The sequence below is a fragment of the Aquarana catesbeiana genome, linkage group LG04 (genome assembly GCF_042186555.1).
Source record: "Aquarana catesbeiana isolate 2022-GZ linkage group LG04, ASM4218655v1, whole genome shotgun sequence".
In the NCBI taxonomy this organism is placed as follows: domain Eukaryota; kingdom Metazoa; phylum Chordata; class Amphibia; order Anura; family Ranidae; genus Aquarana; species Aquarana catesbeiana.
The window spans coordinates 324,540,510-324,555,678 of NC_133327.1; the positions used below are offsets into that span (position 1 = coordinate 324,540,510).

Here is a 15,169-nt window from a genome sequence, read left to right on the forward strand (position 1 = left end):
TGCGGTTGCTTGAATACAATAACTGTCAAGGAAGGTTCCTCTATCCACACTTTAGCATGGATGGAGGAATGCATTGATTTTCTCTTGTTCCATAGGTGTCCGTTTATGAAGCAGTAAAATCTATTCACTGCTTCATTCTCCGGCATTCACAGTGAAGATCTTTCTCCTCTGTGTGCCAGTTTATGAAGTTTTGTAGATCGCTTCACCTTCTGAGGAGTGAAGTGATCTACAAACGCTTCCAAAAGTGGAGAACGGCCCCTGATACTGGAATCTCGTGAGACTTTACGAGATTACAGCACTAGAAATTCACCGAAACACCAAGATGTCAGTTTATTAAGCCGTGATAAATTATCACCGCTCAATACACTGACAGACAGCATGGATTAATGTTAATAAAATAATGAGTCCCCCTACATTATATACATATGTATACACACACACATTATATATACATGTATATACACACACTATATATATATATATATATATATATACACATACAGTAAATATGACAGGGGGACATGGTTACAGTGTTGGGGGGTCTGAACAAGGCATAAGGAAGTTAAAAATCTTCCTCCTTCCCCCTCAGATCCCCCCAGATTTCCTCTTCACTCCCCGATTCACCACCTCTGAGCTGGTGAACCTGGGAGTGTGAATTCTGACTCAGATCGCCAGTGAAGCGGTGAGATCACCGCTTCATAAACTGGCCGTTACTGTGTCATTCAATGAGGATTCCCTGTGTGTAGAGATAATCGGCGGGAGAACAAGTTCAAACATGTTCTCTCCCCGATTATCTCTGTTTCATAAACTGTTTATGGACTGTGATCAGTGGTGATCCTTGGGATCACCGCTGATCAATGCTTCATAAACGGACACCATAATGTGAATGGCTACCTTACATTTATGTTCTCACATCTGTCAAAAAAAAAACCGTAGCTGGCAAAGATTATCACAACATTGCTCAGTGCTGAGAGATAACAAGAAACATTGTATCATTCAGTTCTTATTTAGATCAAAGGGATAAAGTTTGAAGAAATCACTGTTTGTTCCTCTGTACCCCTGTGAAGTGAGTCTAATGAGAGTGGTTTTATAATTATCAACCAGCTGCTGCAGCTGTAGAGCTCTAATGAGGAAAACTGCAGGGTCTGCATTACTTTAGACGAGATTTTCTACTGGGAGTAGCTCACCAAAAATTACATTTTTGTTGCAGGAGATGCCAAAAATCTAACTTGCATCTTAGTGCAGACTTTCTGGGGGGCGTTCTGTACACACACAACATCGCAATACTTATTAGTGTTACTAAACTCACTCAGTAAAATGCAGTAAAGTATGCTTGTTATACTCACTGTGGAACCTAAGGGGTTAATCCTCCGCCTTGTGTAAAAAAGGCTGTTTGGTCCTGTCTCCCCTGATCCTCCCCTTCTTCCACAGTCCCCAATCCATCTCCTGAACAGCCTTGGGGACACTTTGCATATGCTCAGTTTGTTGTGTATCTCTAGAGGTTTTTTTTTTTTTTTTTCTTGGGAAGGTGCATGTGATTGGCACAGGGCAAATCAGCACTGTCCAGACAAAGGATCAGGGGTCATGTAGCTTCATAAGACAGTCAGAGGAGAATGAAAACTCCTCCTATAAGCTTTAACCAGTGCTTGGCCGGACACTGATAGAAGTCACAAGACTGCTATATACTACTGATGAAAAAAGGTATTTAGCAGTTTTTATTTACTGAAGTGATTGCATGTCCATGTTCTGTCTACTGTGGGAGACCAGATATAGTGAATGCAGGGTCCTGGGTTTAGAAACACTTTAAAGCTGGCCAACTGCGCCATAGCTGGCCAACAACATTGCTAGCTTGATAACCAGCACTTGTCTCTGCTCCAAGCACTCACATGTGATAAGTGGAGGTTTGTCAGCCTCCTTTTCCCCTGCATTCCTTTTGCTGCCGCTTGTCACAAGCAAATGCTTGAAACTGAGACAAGCGCTGGTTACCAAGCAGCAATATCCCTGCTAGCCACTTTTTCGGGCAGCTGTGGAGGGAGAGGGGGCACCCTGTTCGATTGGATGGAGAGTGTCTGTAAACAGCAATTTTCGAGTCTTGCTACAGATTTTGGATTTAGGTCTGGACTTTGACTGGGCCATTCTATTACATGAATATGCTTTGATCTAAACCATTCTATTGTAGCTTTGGCTGTATGTTTAGGGTCGTTGTCCTGCTGGAAGGTGAACCTCTGCCCCAGTCTCAAGTTTTTTGCAGACACTAAAAGGTTTTCTTCTAAGATTGTCCTGTATTTGGCTCCATCTATCTTCCCATCAACTCTGAACAGCTTCCCTATCCCTGCTGAAGAAAAGCATCCCCACAACATGATGCTGCCACCACCATGTTTCACGGTAGGGATGGTGTGTTCAGGGTGATGTGCAGTGTTATTTTCCGCCACACTCATAGCGTTTTGCTTTTAGGCCAAAAAGTTCACTTTTGGTCTAATCTGACCAGAGGAGCACCTTCTTCCACGTTTGCTGTGTCCCCCACATGGCTTCTTGCAAACTGCAAACGGGACTTTCTTTCAACAATTACTTTCTTTTTCTTCCATAAAAAGACCAGATTTGTGGAGTGCACAACTAATAGTTGTCCTGTGGACAGATTCTCCCACCTGAGCTGTGGATCTCTGCAGCTCCTCTAGAGTTACCATGGGCCTCTTGGCTGCTTTTCTGATTAATGCTCTCCTTGCCCAGCCTATCAGTTTAGGTGGACGGCCATGTCTCGGTAGGTTTGCAGTTGTGCCATACTCTTTTCATTTTTGGATGACGGATTGAACAGCTTGGGATATATTTTTATAACCTAACCCTGCTTTAAACTTCTCTACAGCTTTATCCCTGACCTGTCTGGTGTGTTCCTTGGCCTTCAGGATGCTGTTTGTTCACTAAGGTTCTCTAACAAACCTCTGAGGGCTTAGCAGAACAGCTGTATTTATACTGAGATTAAACTACACACAGGTGGACTCTATTTACTAGTTAAGAAAATGGTAAACCCCGCGCTTAGGTTGCAGCCTCCCCTAATAGGCTCCCATAGGGAGCTTACAGATAATAATAAAACAAGAGATGGGGTAAGTGGAACTACCCTAGTGTAATAAAGGGTGATGATACTCTGTAACCCACAATAGTATACTACCCACACCTTACTTATAAACAAAGATGATGGATAATCATATGTGACCATATTAGAATATCAATAGTGTGACAAGTGTAAATGCACACATCAAGAGATCATGTAAACCATCTGTGCCTAAGATTAGATTACCTACATCAAAATTTAAGATGCAGCACCATAAAAAGAAAAGATGAAAAAATTATATATAACTAGTGTCTAAAAAAGTATATCAAATAGTGTAAAGTCAATATATGTGTTGCTGAAAAAAACGAAAAATGTATATATAAAAAAAGAAGTGCTATTCCATAGTCCCACATATATAATGTGCAAAAAAATGCTGTAAAAAGTGCCAGCGATTCCAAGGTGACCACAGTACTCAGCAGATCAGGTGACTCTTGTGTTCCCCCTCAAGGGTCCTCACTCACCAGCTCCCACTAGCCCTACAGGGGTGATTGGCATGTGTAGATAACCGGGGGGGGTTAGATGTCCCTTGGTATGTCCTCCAACCGATTCACCTGGCGAGGTATCTCCTGATAGCTCATCTGGTCCGTCCTCCAAATCAGAATCTCCAAAGCTGATCTCCTAATCAGAGCTCTCCAATTTCCGTATCCAGGAAAAAAATCCAATTCATTTCCAGGGATTGATCAGTTTGTGGAAGGGTCTTCACCCCAGAGTTTTAAGAGTCCTTGTTGAATCTTTAGCAGCTTTCAACAGATACACAGCTCATCAAGACAGGTGTAATCACCTACTCCTCCTCACCTCTAGATTTTAGTTAGAGGCATCAGAGTAACGGGGGCTGAATACAAATGCACGCCACACTTTTCAGATATTTAATTGTAAAACATTTGGAAAACCATTTATCATTTTCCTTCCACTTAAGAATGATGTGCCACTTTGTGTTGGTCTATTGCATAAAATCCCAATAAAATACATTTACGTTTTTGGTTGTAACATGACAAAATGTGGAAAATTTCAAGGGGTATGAATACTTTTTCAAGGCAACTGTATAAGTTCTGTATCGGGATTTTTTTTTTTTTTTTCCTGCTCAGACCTATGTTGTTGTTGCAGGTGATGGTTTGAGAATAGAGCTGGTCTCTAGTGGGACGTGGAGGGAGAATGAACACTGAAGAAGTGGAGTTACTAAGTGACTCCAAATACAGGAATTATGTGGCTGCTGTGGACAAGGCGTTGAAGAATTTTGAGTACTCCAGCGAATGGGCTGACTTGATATCTGCGCTTGGGAAACTCAACAAGGTAAGAGTAATTTATTTGCCAATAATAATAATTGGGATTGCACTGATACCGGTTCTCATACTCGTACAAATGCTCTGGTATCCAAAACCAATACCTTTGCAGTGCGACTTAAGACCATTAAAAATGAATAAGCTCAAATTGCACTGCAAGGAATCATACACGATTTGAACAGGAATTCATTGCGATTCCAATCTGAATCTCATTTAGTCTCTTCGCACCGTGGTGGGGGAAGCCTTGTACGATTCGGACAAGAATCGCATCGCATTCCGGTTCAAATTTTATACGATTCTTTGCAGTGCAGTGCAAGTATTCATACTCGCCAGTAAAAAAAAAAAATGGTATCGGTGTAACCCTAATGCCCCGTACACACGGTCGGATTTTCCGATGGACAATGTCCGATCGGAGTGTGTTGTCGGAAATTCCGACCGTGTGTGGGCGCCATCGGACATTTTCCATCGGATTTTCCGACACACAAAGTTGGAGAGCAGGAGATAAAATTTTCCGACAACAAAATCCGATCGCGTCAATTCCGACCGTGTGTGGCCTGTTCCGACGCACAAAGTGCCACGCATGCTCAGAAGAAATTCCGACACGGGACAGCTCGTTCTGGTAAACTTAGCGTTCGCAATGGATACAGCACTTTCGTCACGCTGCAATGTTAAAAATGGTTTAATACAGCGTACTCTCTTCTTCTTTATAATGTGACAAGAATTAAGTAGTTTTGCTGCTCATATTCACACACACTTCTCACAAACTTGTACTTGTTTTTTTAGTGGGATTCCCTGAATATATTGTTATTAGTTGTCACATCTGACAGTTTTATATTTTTTTTATTTTTTATTTTTTGGATTTTCAGCCTTTTTTTTTCTTTAATGTTTGGATTTTTGCCAAGGCTGATCTTTGTTCAATGTTATTTTTATTTTTACTCCCGAATATTTTTGTCTGTGTTTTGTGTGTCAAGTTACCCCAACACCATTGATATCTTTTATTATTTAATCTCAAGGAGATTGTTTGTTGTTGGTGTCCCTTGTTCATTTCACATTGTATATTTGAAATGTACCTGAATCCTCACAAACCAACTGTCCTTTTTGAAGTAAAACACATAGGAGAGTATAATTCAAAACAAAAATCCTTTATTAAGGGATCAGAACCAAACAAAGAGGAAGGCAACACTGGATCAACAGCAGAAATTAGTGAAGCCTGGGACCCCCACGGCAGACATCAATTCTTCAACATCAAAATTGGTGGCCTGAGGAGTCCATATCTAAGGGAGGGCAGTCTGGTCCGGGATTCGCAGAGATCCGGATAGCAGCAGATGACATCTGTGTCCCCAGGCTGTGGTACCACAAGAGGCTGCATCTTTTGGCCGACCAGACTGAACCCAGGGCAATCACTGTCTGGTCTTCCTTCCACGCTTCCTTCCGGGCTGTGGGTGTGCAGTTGGAGATGTGGCAGGAGGAGGAGTAGGACCTGGAGGAGGACTGGGGGGACCTGGAGGAGGACTGGGAGGACCTGGAGGAGAGGGAGGAGGAGGAGGAGGACCTGCAGAAGGAGGAGGAGGACCATCCCCAAGATGTGTGTGAGGTGTAATTTGGCCCCTCATACCTTTCTCCAGAGCCTCCGATATGAGGGCCTCACACAAGACTTTTTGGCCCTCCTCCATCCTCTGCATTTTATAGGCTATGAAGGCAGCAATGTTCTCCTCCATGGTGTGGGGTGCTCCCAGGACCTCTGTAGCCCTCCAAAAGAATGCTATAGCAGCCTCCTCTAGGGTACTCCTCCTACTGCCACTTTCTGTTTTCAGGGGGGGTGGAGGGACCTTGATATCAGCCAGCCGGCTCGGCCCGGCCACCTCCTGGCTGAGACTTCTCTGTGTATGAAAAAGGGACATAGTTGTAATGTTTTGCATCATCAATCACAATCCTAAATTAGTACTCCCAACTAACATCTAGTTAACATCATTGATTGGACAAGCAGAAATATTTAGAGGAATGCTATACCTGGCTCAATCTGGGCTCTCCTCCACATGTGGCCTGGAAGGCCCAGGTTGGGCATCAGAAGCCTCAGCCGGGGGGGAAGGAAGCGTGGAAGGAAGACTGGAGAGGGATGGCCTGGGTTCAGTCTGGCCTGCCAGAAAGTGCAGCCTGTCGTAGTACAACATCCTGGGGACATAGATGTCATCTGCTGCTCCGGATCTCTGTGAATCCAGGACTTTCTTGCGCTCCCTCAGATATGTGCTCCTCAGGCCACCAATGAAAATCTTTAAATAAGTGATGTCTGCCGTGGGGATCACCTGCTTCACAATTTCACACACTTGCTCCAGTGCTGCCTTCCTCTTTGCTTGGTTCTTGAAATGGGGGTGGGTAATCTCCCACAGACAGGGCAGCTCACTTAGCATCTCTATGAATACTGACATGAAGTCATTGTCTTTCATTAAGATATCCATGTTCACTGCAAGACACAACACAAGACAAAGCTTAATGTCAGACAAAACTCTCCTAATCTTGTTACAATATAGGCCTCAATCTAGAAGCAGTATAGGCACAAGTTTGTCTCTTACCTTCGTTCTTACGATCGGCGCGTCCAATGCTCCTTCCTCCGCTCACAGATCATACGTAATACACACGCGTGTTACGCTTTATACACACTGCGCATGCGTGTAACTCCGCCCACCCCTGACGTTCTTTCTAGTCTATTCCCCGCCCCTTTTCGTTCGGCGCAGTGGGTGAAGAGCATGTTGGCGGAGTTACAGCAGGTGCATGCTAATTCTAGCAACGAGGAGGAGGAGGAAAGGCCGGATCCAGGCACGTCCCGATCCAGAAGGAGACGTTTTAAGGCCACAAATATGTCGTTTGGGGAGATGTTGGAGATGGTCGACATCATGAGGAAGTCTGACTATGACGGAAAATATGGGCCTTACCCCAACCCGAACATCCGAAAGGCCAAGATCATGGCGAAAGTGGTCAGGAGTCTTGAGAGGAATTTCGGGGTACGAAGATCTCAGGAAGCGGTGGTCGGACCTGAAGTTGAGAGAGCCAGAGCAGTACTGAAAGATCCGGAGAGTGCTGCAAAAAAGTAAGTAGTTGTGCTGTGTTCCTATTCTTTCTGTCTTTACTCCGTTCGTTCTGCTCCATATGCTTTTATTAATTGTAACGTTTAAAAGGGCAACTTTAATGTTCATGGGCTCATTATTCGTTCGTATCAAACATTTTTCTTTCGGCCTCTAGAACACCATTGTTTAGGCCATATGCATTTTCCCACATTTTTTGGGGCCTACTTGGATGCCAAATATTTGTTTGTGTAGATGGGTTTGTTACTAGAATGAAATGCCAACTAGATTGTGTGTAAGGAGAGGACACTGAGCAGCTGTTTTCACATCTGGACACTGGAGCACTAGTGTGGGACACAAGAACACCATTTTTATTAGGGGGGGGGCACACAGGTGCTCCAGTGTATACTATAGGGGGGGCTACATCTGTGAAGCTTGTACCAAACAGGTAAAGTATTGCAGCTTGACAAAGGACACTAAAAAATATACATCTTGGAACTCGGCTAAAATAGACAATTGTACCCCACTTCCAAGCAATGTTTCCTATTTCTAGTTCTGCCATCAAATATCTGTGTGCTGAGTATACCATTTTTGTTTTACATAGGGGAGAAAAGACTCGGAGGACACCCCTCATCCCAGGAGAACAGAGACCCCCCACCTCTGGAAGAAGGGGAAATACCGCAAACACAAGATGCTGAGCAGGAGGAAGAAGAAGACGTGGTGGAGATTGGCACCACAACAGGTGAGTGTCTGCGACCACAGGCTCAGGTAAAAGAGATGGATGGTGGCAGATTTTTGAGACCTTTTTTTTTGTTCTTTATCTCTTTTTAGGTGATCGTGATATGAGGGAGAGAGAACGTTTCACATCTGAAAGTGCCCAGATACTGATCGGGGAGATCATGGGGTGTAATCTCGAATTGCACAACATACAGCAACAAATCAGTGATGTTATTAAAAAAAATAATAACATCATTGATGTTTTGGGGCAAATTTAAACCCCACAAAATCACTGGTTTTATTGTGGTCCAATCTTCCAAAAATTTTTTCAATGTTTAGAAAAGCCAAATTTGGAGGATGCACACAGTGTGCCAACATGTGCTATCTGCCATCACGGGAGATCAATGGACGCGTTTTGGGGGTGCAACCCCTTCCTCAATTATAAAGTCGCGTTGAGGAAGGGCTTGCTCCCCCAAAACACGTCCCTTGATCCCCCCTGATGGCAGATAGCACATGTTGACATTCGTAAATTGGTGTGCATCTTCCAAATTTGGCTTTTCCAGGGGTGATTTCCCCCCATCTGAACGCTATATCAAACCCAGTTCCTAAATACTGATGTCTGATATAACCTTCAGGTTTTACCATATGTGAACTTTGTAAGTTCAAGTTTTTTGGCTTTCTTGTTGGTTTTACACAGGCCTGTTTTATCTGAAATGGATATTTCGATTTTTGATAATGCTACTGCAAAAATTGTTATACAACAAACATGTTGGTTTGTTTTAAAAACCTTTCGTAAATGCACATGTGATTGTGCAGGTATAAAAAAGTGCCTTACTCAAGAATGTGTGGATTATTGTCTCAACACTACAACACTTTTGGGGTGATGTAATTGCTGTTTTATGCAAAAATGGGGGTATTTCCTAAGGGCAAATACACTTTGCACTACGAGTGCAGGTTCAGTGCAGTTTCAAGTGCACTTGTAGTGAAATGTGTTTTTGCATTTAGGAAGTACCAGCCAACACTGTTTTTTATAAGGTTACCCAATCACGACATTTTCTGCACTCAACACATTTCTGTCAGGGTCAGCTAAAAAAACACAAGCAGTAAATGTCCACAAAGAATTTCTTTTGGTTGTTTTTTATTTGAAAAAGGTTTCACAGATTGTCTGGCATATTGATAGCCCCCCTACCCGCAAAGAACTCCAGGTAGCGTAACCGGACATCACAGGCACTCAGGGAGGGCAAGCCAGGACGGCCACTTTCAAGCGCCGTCAGTGTTGATGGATTTGGGATTCTGGCCTCAGGCCCAACTGAGCCAGCATAGTCGGCTGAGTGTTTTCTTAAAAAATTATGGAGAACACAGCAGGCAAGTATTATATGGTTCAGTTTATACTCCGCCATATGGATGGGTGTCAGAAATAATCGGAACCGGCTGGCCAGGATTCCAAATGTGTTCTCCACCACTCTTCGGGCTCTGGCCAGCCGGTAATTAAAAACCCTCTGTTCCGGGGTGAGGGTCCTCATCGGGAATGGCCGCATCAGGTGGTCCCCCAGCGCAAATGCTTCATCAGCAACGAACACAAATGGGAGACCTTCAACATTGTCCTCTGGAGGTGGCAAGTCCAAGCTGCCATTCTGGAGACGCCTGTAGAACTCCGTCTGGGCGATCACTCCACCATCGGACATCCGGCCATTCTTCCCCACGTCCACATACAAGAACTCGTAATTAGCCGACACCACCGCCAACATCACTATACTATTAAACCCCTTGTAATTATAATAGTACGACCCCGAGTTGGGTGGTGGGACGATGTGGACGTGTTTCCCATCAATTGCCCCTCCGCAGTTAGGAAAGTCCCACCGCTGGGCAAAGTGGGAGGCCACAGTCTGCCATTCCTGTGGCGTTGAAGGAAACTGTTGAGGAAAAAACAATAAACATTACTATTTTTTCACAGAAACATGGCAAGCAGATTAGACACAAACATTATGGGGCAACCTCCAGATAGCATTTATTAAGGGGAATTTAACAACAACAAAGTATAAGGTACACCTATCATATTCCCCCTCCCCCCCTCATGGGCCATTTCTAACATTATAGGGGGGGGAACTCTTGGACAGGTAACCCTCTTCACTTCATTGAGAGATGAATGCCTAAATACAGGGTATTACTTGGAACAGACCCTCCTTAGTGACACTATTGGCAGACCACTGGACAGGTAAGAAGTGTCATAATACAAAGATATAAATACACACTGTACACATTTGAGCACATTTGAACATTCTGATATTACCTATCAAGATAATAATAGGATAGAAAAACTTTAAACAGTACCATTGGAAAGTATACAGGCAGGCCCTTGCACTACATGCTTTGGGGAGTTCATCCATAAATCTGACCAGTAAAGAGATGGGTATAGTGTGTATGGGTTTGGCAAAGTCAGCAGATAGATGATTGAGGATAGAGAATTGGGATCAGCTGACTTAGCAGTTGGGGGAGGGAGGGTTACAAAAAATTTGGGGACACCACAAAAAAAACCCTCTGGCACTCTGCCTGAATTTAAATAAAAAATAACATTTCAAAACCTTTTAGGGGGTGTTTGGGGTAAAGCACTACTATAGAGCTGATAAAATACATTGTTAAGTGACTACATGAGGTGAATATAGGGCAGGAGACACCATGCTGGAGAGGTTATTGAAGGGCAAATATGTATGAAGGACCTAAAATAATAATTACATAACAATCCAGCATGCATGAGGACAAAGGGGACATTCACAGACTATTACAATCATGGTAAATAGGGAATGAGGAAAGAAATACAATATATTATCAAACATTAAATACAATAAAATGTGAGATAAAAGGATAAAAATCTTACCTTCATATACTCCTTCTGCAGGACCTGGATGATGGCAGAACAGGTCTCTGGGATAATGATCCCCAGAGCCTGGGGGGAGATGCCTGTCGAGAACTTCAAGTCCTGCAGGCTTCTCCCTGTCGCCAAGTACCGCAGGGTAGCGACCAACCTCTGCTCCGCAGTGATGGCTTGCCTCATGCAGGTATCCTGCCTGCTGATATAGGGGGTCAGCGAAGCCAACAGACGGTGAAACACGGGGTCCGTCATCCTGAGAAAGTTCCTGAAATCATCAGGATTATTCTCACGGATCTCACGGAGCAAAGGCATATGACAGAACTGGTCACGCTGAAGCAACCAATTCTTGGTCCATGAACTCCTCCCCACCCTGTTTATGGACTGGACTTGTGTCAAGGTCAGGACCCCAACACCAAGGCCCCGCACAGCACGAACTCTACGAGGAGTACGCATACGAAACATGGCTAGAAAACGGTCGGCTGCTCAGAACGAAGTAACAGAACGCACTGAAGAACAGCAAGGCCTGTGAAGAGCGACCTGAAAACCAGTAACGAACGAACAAGAATACAATGACTACCTAAAGTCACGCGGAACTTGCTTGCACGCACTGAAGAGCAGATACAAACCCACAAGCACAAACTGAACGGCAGAAAACGATCTGAAAGCCACGAGTCTGAAAAAGCGAGAATCGTCTCTCACCAAACTTTTACTAACACGAGATTAGCAAAAGGAGCCCAAAGGGTGCCGCGCTTGGTTCTGAACCGGCCTTTTCTAGTCTCGTCGTACGTGGTGTACGTGACCGCGTGGTTGTCGATCGGAAATTCCGACAACTTTGTGCGACCGTGTGTAGGCAAAACAAGTTTGAGCCAACATCCGTCGGAAAAAATCCTAGGATTTTGTTGTCGGAATGTCCGAACAAAGTCCGACCGTGTGTACGCCCTATAATAATAATAACACAGTATGACATGATTGTTAAATGATGAAAATGCTGGAGAGCAAACTCAAATCAGTACTGGTAACACCCTTATCACTTTTATAGTGCATATGCATGACTATATTCTGTTATAATCAGTATATGATTTCTTGCATCATTATATCTGCACTATAACTTAACATTTTAGTGCCTCCTGCACCAAAAATGCTTACTCTGATTTACCTGCTCACTGTGAGCTTCTCACACTGCATTAGAAGCTGCAGCACTTCAGATAGAGCCCGCTGTACTTCCTGGATGGAGAATGACCAGCATCATCTTCCTCCCTAGACTTACTGTTCCTGATCTTCCACTTTTATTCATTGGATTTCGATCATGGAAGCTCAGCATAACATGTGAGAAACCCAGAAACCTAGTGATGAGGTCACCCAGGTCTGGAATAAGGTGTGTAAAGCAAGTGTAGGTGTTCGAGTTAAAGTGATACTAATGTCTTGGTTTTTTCATTTAAAAATAATAAACGTTAGGCTGGGTTCATACGGGGTGGATCCGTTGGACGGACTCCTAGCTCAGTAGGAGATCGCTCCGTTGATCCCCACTGAGCAGGTGGTTGACAGGTCTGTCTCCACTCACTATGCAGGGACGGACATGTCAGAGCCCCACTGTTCCTTATTGGGAGATCGGATAAAAAGGACAGCCTGTCCGTTTTCATCCGGTCGGATGGACGGATGACAAACGTATCACCATACGTCTGTTTTGAGTGGATCTTGCTGGATTGGATGGCAGGCGGGTGTCAGTGGACACATCTCCACTGACATCCGCCTGCCCATAGAAGTCAATGGGTGGCCCACTGGGATCCGCCTGAAAAACGGACAGGCTGGCCGATCGAGTGAAAGGGGCCTTATACTCACCTCCTCTGTGCAGCCCAGATCTTCTTCTTCTTGGGTCCCTCTCTGGCACTTCTCACCCCTCCCCTCAGCTAAGTGCCCCCACAGCCAACAGTTTGCTATGGGGGCACCCGAGCCAAGCCACTGCTCTGTGTATCCATTCAGACATGGAGCCGTGGCCCGGCCCAGCCCCCCTTTTCTCCTCATTGGCTCACTTGCTTTGATTGACAGCAGCGGGAGCCAATGGTGCTGCCAATCAGGAGGGAGAGTCTCTGGCAGCCGAATCTCTCGTGCAACATGGCTGGATGGGGGGGGGGCTGAGGGGGCTGCTGCACACAGAATAGTGCATAGAATGCACTAAGATAAAAAAAAAAAAACCTTCTGATTGTACAACCACTTTAAAAAATAAACGAGTTGCTGCAAGGGAGCTGAAAGAAACTTGGAAGGCAACAGATGAGCAAATTGAACTTCAGCTTTTCTACACATGTGCACGGACTTTAACCAAAAGGAAATTAAGGTAAAATTCCAGCCTAACACTAACTGATCTTAAAAATGTTCCCTTCCCCCTTCTGCTATCTATGCTTATCTAACCTGTTTAAAAAAGTTACCTATTTTTACTCTTCTCCGGCCCAGTCACGTGATCTGCAGCTCCGCCTCTCCTGTGTCAGTCAGCGGTGGTTGAAGGGGAGAGGAGAGAGTGCCGATAGTGGCTGGAACATGGGAGCCTATGAGTGACATCACTGCTCCCAGAATTCCCAGCTGGTGTCATACTCTCCGTGCAGCCCCCACTCAATGACACAGGGATCGTGACCAGACATCTTTTTTTTTTTTTTTTATACGTTAGGCAGTACAGGTAGCAGGATGGCGAGGAGATATTTTTAAGACAAGTTAGTGTTGGGCTGAAATTCTGCTTTTAATCTTGTCACTTTTATGCTTGTTTCTTCGTTTTGTACTAGGGCCAGTTCACACCACATGCAGTCTAGTCTCTGCATCAAAAACACATAGAAAGTAGGTTATATGGTTTCCAATGGCATAGTTCACACCAGTGCAGTCAGTTCCAGGGCTTTCTAGTTCCAAAAAAAAGTAGAACATGCTGCATTCTTCCTGCACTGAACTGTAGTGGAACATAGTAAAACGCATAAAAAAAGGCACCAGAATACAATAGAGCACATTAAAAATGCACCAGACCCCAGTCCAGTGAAAAGGGGAAAAAAAGAAGAAAAGCATCTGGAATGCATCCGGAAACACATTAAAAACACACCGAAACGCGTTAAAAGAGTGCATGCAGAAATGCGTCCAGAATGGAGTGCGTTTTTTGTGGTGTGAATCGCCTATGACCATGTTAATTTCATCAACGAAAATGTTTTCGTTGATGAAATTAACACTATTTAAGTCAACTAAAGCTAAAGCAATTCAGATGACTAAAATACGACTAAAAATAAAATGTCATTTTAGTCAAAAGACTACACTACACTACCAAATAAGAATACTGTAAGTAGGGTCTTTATAATATTTATAATATTGTTTCAATTATAAAGACGATATTTATCACAACTACTAAATCTGTGTCCATAGTACATGTTCAAACTTCAATACCATAAATAATAGCGTTATTAGATTTTTACTCCAGGAGTATATGAGTTTGGTAATTTTAGAGTAAGCTTAAATAATGCATTACAATTTAACTAAGCCCATTAGTTTTTAGTCAACTAACTGTACTGGAGATTTTAGTCCACTAAAATATGACAAAAACTCAAACAATTCAGATGACTGAAATACGGAAAAAACTAACCTGTTTGTTTTTGTGGTTCCATTAATTGTGGAATGTAAGGTGGGAACTAACTCTAGCAAATGAAGACCGAAATGTTCATCTACTGTTTAATAGAGCATCCAGCACCAATAGGATGATACACTCTGTATCTTCAGTTTGAGGCCTTGCTGTCTTTATATTACTTTAAGAGCCCTTTTACACTGGGGCGGTTTGCAGGCGCTATTGCGCTAATAATAGCGCCTGCAAACCGACCCGAAAGTGCCGCTACTTTCATTCCAGTGGGAAAGCCCCGAGGGCTTTCACACTGGAGCGATGCGCTGGCAGAACTGAAAAAAAAGTCCTGCCAGCAGCATCTTCGGAGCGGTGAAGGAGCGGAGTGTATACCGCTCCTTCACCGCTCCTGCCCATTGAAATCAATGGGACGGTGCGGCTATACCGCCGGCAAATCGCCTCTGCAGAGGCGCTTTGCGGTGGTATTTAACCCTTTCTCGGCCGCTAGCGGGGGGTAAAACCGCCCCGCTAGCGGCCGCATACCGACGGTAAAATGCCGCT

At 44.1% G+C, this 15,169-nt stretch overlaps 1 protein-coding gene across 3 annotated transcripts in view; it reads left to right on the forward strand.

Moving 5' to 3' along the window:
* Window positions 1-15,169, forward strand: part of DOP1A (DOP1 leucine zipper like protein A) — a 151,957-nt gene that overhangs the window by 18,500 nt on the left and 118,288 nt on the right. For all 3 annotated transcript variants that reach the window (XM_073626865.1, XM_073626867.1, XM_073626866.1), the window contains exon 2: window positions 4,211-4,396. In XM_073626865.1, the coding sequence (XP_073482966.1) occupies window positions 4,259-4,396 (138 nt within the window). In that variant the 5' untranslated portion in view covers window positions 4,211-4,258. The remainder of the gene's footprint in view (window positions 1-4,210; window positions 4,397-15,169) is intronic.